This window comes from Hylaeus anthracinus, unplaced genomic scaffold (genome assembly GCF_026225885.1).
Source record: "Hylaeus anthracinus isolate JK02 unplaced genomic scaffold, UHH_iyHylAnth1.0_haploid 11997, whole genome shotgun sequence".
Taxonomy (NCBI): domain Eukaryota; kingdom Metazoa; phylum Arthropoda; class Insecta; order Hymenoptera; family Colletidae; genus Hylaeus; species Hylaeus anthracinus.
This window is the reverse complement of record NW_026534344.1, coordinates 15,982,479-15,990,831: the sequence shown is the minus strand read 5'-3', so window position 1 is coordinate 15,990,831 and position 8,353 is coordinate 15,982,479. Positions and strand designations below refer to the sequence as shown.

The 8,353-nt window shown below is 62.6% G+C and overlaps 1 protein-coding gene across 1 annotated transcript; it reads right to left on the bottom strand.

The window, feature by feature from the left end:
* Positions 1–4,388: 4,388 nt before the first annotated feature.
* On the bottom strand, positions 4,389–6,265 carry LOC128889607 (uncharacterized). Its single transcript, XM_054147339.1, has 3 exons — positions 5,777–6,265; positions 5,055–5,203; positions 4,389–4,974 (listed from the first exon to the last, which is right to left on the bottom strand). The coding sequence occupies exons 1-3, from the start codon at positions 6,263–6,265 to the stop codon at positions 4,389–4,391; spliced, it is 1,224 nt and encodes a 407-aa protein (XP_054003314.1).
* Between the last annotated feature and the right edge of the window lie 2,088 nt (positions 6,266–8,353).

Genomic DNA, 8,353 nt, shown 5'->3' with positions numbered 1-8,353 from the left:
TGGAGAGCGCGGGGCCTCTGTACCGACCGGTTAGATGGCAATGATCGAGTGCCCCCCTTGCGGCGTTCGGGTGGCTGCTGGACGGGGTCCGGGACGCATTGTCCCGCTCTCCAGTAGCCCGAACGCTCGTGCTGGGCGACTTCAACGCCAAGTCCACGGCGTGGGGTGGCCTGACAACGGACACGAGGGGTCGGACGGTGCTGGAGTGGTCAGCGAGCGCGGATTTACGGCTGCTTAACTGGGGGTCCGTGAGCACGTGCGTGCGGTGGCAGGGCAAGTCGATCGTCGACTTGTCGTGGGCGACGCCTGCCGCATCGCGTCTCGTGTCGGGATGGGGGGTAGCGGAGGAGGTGGAGTCCCTTAGTGACCATCTCTACATCCTTATGGATGTCTCCGCTGCTCCTCAGTACCATCCCGCTCGCGGACCCGCGCCGGGCCGACCGCCGCGCATATGGGCGCTGAAGCGCTTGGAAAAGGACGCTCTGATGGCGGCCGCCCTCGCCGCGTCCAGGCCGGATGCCCCGGCTGGACCGGTCGCGGATGTCGATCGGGAAGCTGAATGGTTTCGGGAGTCATTGACGGCGGCGACGCCGCCATGCCTCGAGCCAAGAAGCTCCCGAGGCGGGCCGCTTACTGGTGGAGCGACGAGATTGCCGCATTGCGTGCTACATGCAGCGCGGCGCGACGTCGCTTCACAAGGGCCCGCCGGAGACGGAAATGCGACCCCGCCAGGGAGGCGGCGGATGTATGATATCTACCGAGAGGTCACGGTGGACCTCCAGCGCGCCATCAGGAGGGCCACGGCGAGCGCCTGGGGAGAGCTCCTCGGGACTCTGGACAAGGATCCATGGGGGCGGCCCTACCGCATTGTGCTGGGCCGCATGCGCCCGGCCGCCCCCCCTGTCACTGAGTCCTTCGACCCCCTCGTTCTGGAGCGTGTCGTGGATACCCTCTTTCCGGTAGATCCGGAGGAGGGTCCGCCGGCCTGCGGGTCACCGAGGGGGAGCTCGAGATGGCCGTCGGGCGAATGGTGGCCAGGAATACGGCACCAGAGCCCGACGGCATCCCTGGGCGGGCGCTCGCTTTGGCGCTGCGCGTCCTGGGTCCCCGGCTCAGGCGGCTGTTCGACGGCTGCCAAGAGTCGGGACGGGTTCCGCTGTCCTGGAAGCAGGCCAGGATGGTCCTTATCCCGAAAAAGAGAAAGCCCGCGAATTCGCTCTCCGCGTATCGGCCGATCTGCCTCCTCGACGAAGCGGGCAAGCTCTTCCAGCGTGTGCTCGCTGCCCGCCTGTCGGGGGGCCTGTCCGACGGGAGTATGCAGTATGCTGACTGCCAATACGTTTTCCGCGAGGGCCGGTCGACGCTTGACGCGATCGACCACGTCCATGCCCTCGCGCACCGGGCGGTCTCCCGGGGTGGGGTGGCGTTGGCGATTAGTCTCGACATCGCCAACGCATTTAACACCCTGGCCTGGGGCACGATCTGGGAGGCGCTCCGAGAACACGGAGTGCCTCCATATTTACGGGTCGTGTTAACCGACTACCTGTCGGACAGGTGGATCGAGTACCCTGGCAGAGGCGGGGTGCCGATACGTCGGAGGGTCAGCCGAGACGTGCCCCAGGGGTCCGTTTTAGGACCTCTGTTATGGAACTTGGGGTACGACTCGGTGTTGCGCGGGCTCCTCCCACCCGGTGTCTTTGTGGTCTGCTACGCAGACGACACATTGATCATCGCGGTGGGTCGGGATGGGACCAGGGTCCACAAGCTGGCGGAACTAGCGGCCGCGATCGTGGTCGCGAGGATCCAGGCTCTGGGGCTTCGGATCTCGCCGCAAAAGACGGAGGTAGTCATGTTTCATGGACTACCTCTGACGCAGCGGGTCCCCCAGACCTGGATCCGCGTGGGTGATGCAACTGTCCGGGTCGAAGGCCGGATGAAGTATCTGGGCCTTGACCTGGACAGCCGGTGGCGCTGGGAGGGGCATTTTGACCGCCTGATCCCCCGATTTGAGGCGGTGACGACTCTGTTGGGTCGTCTCCTGCCCAATTTCGGGGGGCCGGAAGAAGGGGTCCGCCGCCTCTACCTGGGGGTCGTGCGATCCATGGCCCTATACGGGTCACCCGTATGGGCGCGCGACCTGGTGGCTTGCCGTCATGGACGGTACCTGCTGCGCCGCGTGCAGCGGCATATGGCCATCAGGATCGCGCTCGGGTATCGCACGATCTTTCACGAGGCGGCGGCCGCCCTCGCGAGGGTCGTCCCCTTTGATTTCCTGGCGGAGGCACACGCCGACGTGTATCGGCGTGTGCAAGATCTCCGCCGGAACGGGGGCGATCCGCAGGACGAAGCGGTCAAAGCCTACCGACGCCAAAGGTGGCAGCTGGCCCGCGAAAAGTGGCGGCGCCAGCTCCTGGAGAGCGGCTCCGCCCGAAAGAGGACGGTAGCGGCGGTCCTGCCGAGCTTCGATGCTTGGCTGGACCGTCTACACGGGCGACTCACCTACCGGCTCACGCAGGTGCTCACCGGACATGGTTGTTTCGGCGAGTACCTGCGCAAGGTGGTGGCGAAGGGGTCGCCCGCGTGCCACCAGTGCGGCGCGGAGCTGGACTCCTCCAGCCTTCTCGCGAGAGAGGCGGGCACTTCGCCTAGATATTGGAGTGGACCTCTCGCTCCCGGCCGTCGTTTCGGCCATGGTCGAGAGCGAGAGGTCCTAGAACGCGGTGTCCTCCTTCTGCGAGACTACTGTTTCGCGGAAGGAGGATGACGAGCGGGAGCGCACCGATCCCGCTCGCATAGAGAGGAGGAGGTTGAGGCGGGCCAGGCGACGGCGGCTAGCTGCCGCCCCTGCCGCAGGGGGGACTGCCCCCCCCCCCCCCATAAACTCTCACCTCCTCCTGGCAGTCTGCCGCGTAGGGCGGCCCTGCACACGTAGCCGGCGAGCTCAAGCTTTGGGCTCGCCGACTGCCAGCAGGGCCGCCGGGCATGGGGGGGGGTCGTCACCCAACGCCCCCCCCACTCCTTTGGAACATGCTCGGCGCTTGCGCCGCGGGGGGCCGTTTGCCCCATAGTGGCATATTTCCCTGTGGGTCGGGGAACAGAATACGCCCATAGTAATCCCTGCTTGTCGTAAGAGGCGACTAAAAGGGACAGGCGAGACCGGCGGTTGTAGCACCCGCGGTCAGGTGGGGGGTATTTACTCCCCACCGGAGATGGCGCTCCTCCCTTTGTTGCGGGGGAGAGGCGCGGGGGGCACCCGTAGCGTTCGTAAGAGATCCCGGTGCCCCTCCCCAATGCGCCGTGGCCGGCCACCGTGAGGTTTTAGTGGGTATTCCCCTTGATATTAAATCAAGGGGAGACGTACCCCCTCCTTATGAGGGGGAGTGCGTGAACGCATTTCCTCACGTTAAAAAGAAAAAAAAAAAAAGGTCCCACAGTAGCGGTCCAAGGTCCGAGCCCTGCGGGACCCCGCGGTGTATCTCCCTTCTCATCCGATTACCCGACCGGCCAGTGAACTGGACCTCCCTGTCGCAAAGGTAGTCCCGAATCACCTCGCGGAGATAGAGGGGCACCTCGAAATATTCGAGCGCCCCTACTATCTTCCTCCAGGGCAGGGCGTTGAAAGTGTTAGAAATATCCAACGACAGTCAACACCCTGCCCGTAGCGACGGCTCTTTTGCGGAGGAGGCGCAGACGCTCAAGGCCATCTATTGTAGAGCGCCCCCTCCGGAATCCAAACTGGCCGTCGCTGAGATCAGGACCACCCTGGGACAGGTGCTCAATGAGGCGGGCGGCAATTATTCTTTCGAACAACTTACCCGCCTCATTGAGGAGACATACCGGCCGGTACGCAGAAGGAGACTCTACGGGCTTACCCTTCTTACGGAGGAGGACCAGACTCGCCTTTTTCCATACCTTGGGGAAGGTTCCCCGGGACATGTGGGCATTTAGCACCTCCATGTACGCCGGGGCGAGGACCTCGCCCACGGCCAAGGCCATAATTTTTCCAGGCACTTCATCTGGACCAGGCGCTTTGGCGCCTTTGTCCTGGCGCGCCCGGATGGCCAGGAATAGCTATCCGTGGCTGACCCAGAGCTCCTCCGACCATTCAACGGTCGGAGCCGGTGGACGTGTCGTCTCCGCCCACCCCGAATCATCGGGAGGGAATGACGTAAAGACGACACGTCCCAAGAGCTCTGGATCCAGCTGCTTCGTTATAGGGGGCGCCCAAGGTCGAAGTTTATTTAGCATGAGCTTATAAAGGCGCCCCGACGGATCCTTCGTCACGGTTGACAGGAGAGCATCCCAGGCTACAGCCTTGGCCGAGGCAATACCCCGCTTGAGGGCCTCAGCCGCCGACCTGTATGCCTCGTACAGGTCAACTCGCCCAACTACCAGTACACACTTCTTTTCTGGGGACGATCCCGAATCCGGGGCATCGCCACATCGCAAATCATTTGCAACGTGCTCCGGATCCATTCGGCCCCCTCTTCCGCTCCGCACTCCGTGGCCCTTGGCCAGGCAGTACCGATAATAACGAGCCTCAATAGGTCCTTGTCGAGTCGTTTCAGCGCCCATCTGGGCGCTGGACGGGTGCCACTACGGAGGGGCGTGTCCAATGGCGGTTCTGAGACCACCGCCACATTCATCAGGATATAGCAGTGATCGGAGAGGTTTTCCCCTCCCCACACCCGCCAATTAGACACCCGGCGCGATGCGGCCGGGGTGGCCAACATTATATCCACGATTGACCACCCGTTCCACCTCACGCATGTTGGGACGGACCCCCGGTTCAACACCAGTAGTCCGTGCCCCTCCAGCAAAGATTCTAGGGCTCCGCCGCGAGGTCCGGTTCTGAGGTTCCCCCAATCCGTAGATCGGGCGTAGAGATCGCCCAGAACCAGCACCAGACCAGCTAAATGCGGGGCCATCATACCACCCAGCCGGTCCAAATACCTCTCGAATTCGGCGGAGCCACTGTTTGGTGAACAGTAGCACCCAACAACCAAAAACCTTCCCCATCTTAACAGGGGGGCACACCGCGACCCACTCGGCACCACATCGCCACGGAGCCCGCCTCGTCCCCGAACCAGTGTGGATGTTCAGGGACTCGATAGGGCTCCGCGGCCACCGCTAGGCCAACCTGCCACTCCGCCAGGCATTGGACGAAAAGATCCCGCGCCCGGCGGCAGTTGTTAAGGTTGGCCTGCAGTAACATAAGGGGAGACTTGGCAGACGTGAATGCGCCTACTCAAGTACCCCCTCTAAGGCCTGTCCCGGTATTACAGTCGGGCAGGCCTCTACCTCCATTACAACCGGAATGAGGGCTGGCAGGGCCGATACAGCCGCCCCACCTACCCTCTCTTTAGGCTTAAGGGGCGGGGCCACACCCCCCGCCTTCACAGGACCTTTCTTTTTGGGGCGGCGGGGAGCAAGGTGTGCTCCCCGTCTTATGGTTCGAAAGCCTCCCAAGCGAAGCGCAAACCACGCAATTAGAGGCCCTCGAACAATTAGCCGCTTTGTGGGTGGGGTCCCCACAACGGTAACACTGGCCGCTCCTATCAACGGTCGCAGTGCACCGCTGCCGAACGTGCCCTACGGCAAGGCAGCGGTAGCACTGAAGCGGTCTCGCGGCCAGCATCACCACCCGGGCTGCGGACCACCCTACCCTTATTGTGCCCGCCTTCTGAACGGCGACAGCCACCGCGGCCGGGCATTGCACCCATATAGTTCCCATTCCGGAGGGGGGGGGGGGGATCTTAAAAGAACCCACCCTTACGGAATCCGGGAAACATTTCCCGATGGCTGCCACCGCCAGCGCTACCTCCTGGGGGGTGCCGGAGATGTCCAGTCCCGTCAGGCGGAATTCCGCTTTCTTGACGGGTCTGGACACCATCACGTTCATCCCCCCCAGCACCGTCTTCATTTGGTTCACAAGGGCATCGGCCCTGGCGGCACTCTCAGCACCAGGAATCTTAGTGATCAGGCCCCCGGTCACAGCCGTCTTCCACGAGAGGGCCTCAATACCTAGCGCCGCCAGGTCAATGCCCCGGCGAGTCACGCGCACGGCCTCCTCGTATGTCGCGCTGCTCCCCTTCGGAACGGTGATCGTCACCGTCGCCGTTGCGGAGGAGGCGCTACGCGAAGAGGCCCGCTCTTCTGGGTCCTCCCCGTCGAAGCTCTCCCAGCCGCCTTCGTTGCGGCCGGGGGAGTGGCTACCGCGGCACTTCCCTTCCTTCTGAATTTCCGGCCAAGGACCTGAGTCCATGCTTCCCCAGGCACGGCCGGAGCCACAGGTGGTTCCCTCGGTGGAGGAGGCACAAGCGGCGGCGGAGGAGCAAGGGTAGGAAGAAGAAGAGGAGCCTTTTTCTTCTTTTTCTTCCTCCTCTTCCCCCCTCCAACGGGGGGAGAAGGAATCGCCACGCCCCGAGGAACCCCTGTCGTCGGCACCGCCGACCCAGTCGGAGCTCCCCGCGTATCGCCGCGAATTCCGCATTAATAAGCGCCCCAATCTGGCCCATCAGAGCGCCCGCTCCCCCGGCAGAGGGTGCATCCCACCGGCGCTTTATAGCTAACAACTCTCCTCGGAGAGCATTCAGGGACTCCTTTTGTTCCCGGATCTCCCGTCAGAGAGCTCCGTTCTTCGCCCGGAGAGCCTCCATCTCTCCAGTGGGTTCCTGCGCCGCCGAGAGGAGAGAATCGCAGGGGCTATGAGGCATTTTCCTCGCCTCCAGCTCCCTGGCCGCGTCCTTGAAGGCACGGATGGCCGTGCCCTTTAGGTTGGAGCTACTCGCCGCGGTGGCCTCCACCACGCGACTCGCGTCAAGCACAGCGGCCAGCAGCTCCCCTGCAGGGGACCCCTCAACGCCTCACGGCGCATAGCCACCGTAGGGGCCGGGTGTCGGTAGCGGGACCTTTTCGCCCCGTCCGGTCGAGCGGTAGAGGCGTCAGCGTCGTCCGCATCAACCGCCGGAATCCCGTGCTTCGCCGACCGGAGGCTCAACACCCTCGAGCCTACCGACCGCATGTCTTCCTCGCGAGGACTCCCCCCGATCTGGTGGAGGACGACCCGCGGCCATGGAGGGCCCTCCTCTCGCGAGGAGCCGGCAGCACGGGTTCGCTGACTAGCCTCCATTGCAGTGTCGGCTGCCGCAACTGCCCCGGACCCAGGACCCTCGATTCGGAGGCTCTGCCCCTCCGCTCCTTCTCCACTACCACCACCACCAGTCGACTCACCTCGACTTCCCAAGCCAAAGTAACTCCACCCCTGCTCTCGCCGGCCGATCCGGCTCCACTGCTTCCTACGGTTTTAAATAAATTTTCCATGATTTAAGGTTTACCGGCGCATCGTGCGCGGCGGGGCAGGCTGCTGGACGGGAACGGGTGTACCCTCGGGGGACATGCCTAACGAAAGACATGCTCCCCTACCCCAGTTCCCCGGGGCTCGTCCTTCGCATTTAACCCCCCCGGGAATACCGCACAGGGGGGCACCTGCCCGTAACAGGTGCAGGCTCCGACACCTGCACCTCACCGCGAACTACTTGGTCGAAGTCCCGAATGGGCCGGCGTCTGATTCCGCGCTGCACTACCACTTCGGCAGTGCAAGCACACATCAGCCCCCCCCCCCCCCCCTCCTGAGGCCAGCAGAAGCAAAGACAGCGCACAGGGGGGAGCACTCCCAGTGGGCCACCGCGCGGGAATGACCACTCCTCACCTTGCCAACTCATCGCGTTCGCCCTCCGCATTCAGCAAATCGGTCCTCGCAAGCGAGTCTCGACTACTGATGCGGAGGCCCAGGAGCACCGCGTGGAGGTGCGATGAGTGAACTTGGGCCAGTCGGGCCCCCAACTTCTCCGAAGTTCCCCTCACTGTCCGAGCAACCTCGAACGGATATTGGTAGAACATCAGATCCATCGGGGTTCTCGATCTGGCGATGCCCAGACGAGTCCCTTCCAGCCTTCACGCTCCCTGTGGTGCGCATACTGGGGAGGAGATATCCCCTGACGGATACATTCTACAAGTATCTCGACATCGGGGTTCGAATCGGTGGTTCCTGCGACGTAGAGTTGGCTATAAGAGACTCTCGTGGAAACGAAATTAAATTTTTTATGGATACGTGGAAAGATCTCCTACGAAAGAGGCAAACATTTTGCATATTTTTGCTGATACATCGGAAACTTCGGGCGAGTCGATAAGCATTAATGATGTAACAGTTAAATTCCGACAACTAAACGACGTAAAACTCGCAAAACTCACAAATTCTACCGTCTCTATGTTCATGAGTGAAAAAACCGTACAAAAGTTGTTCGGTTTCGAATATTGTATCGATCACATGTTTAGTTGGCTGTCTAAAAAC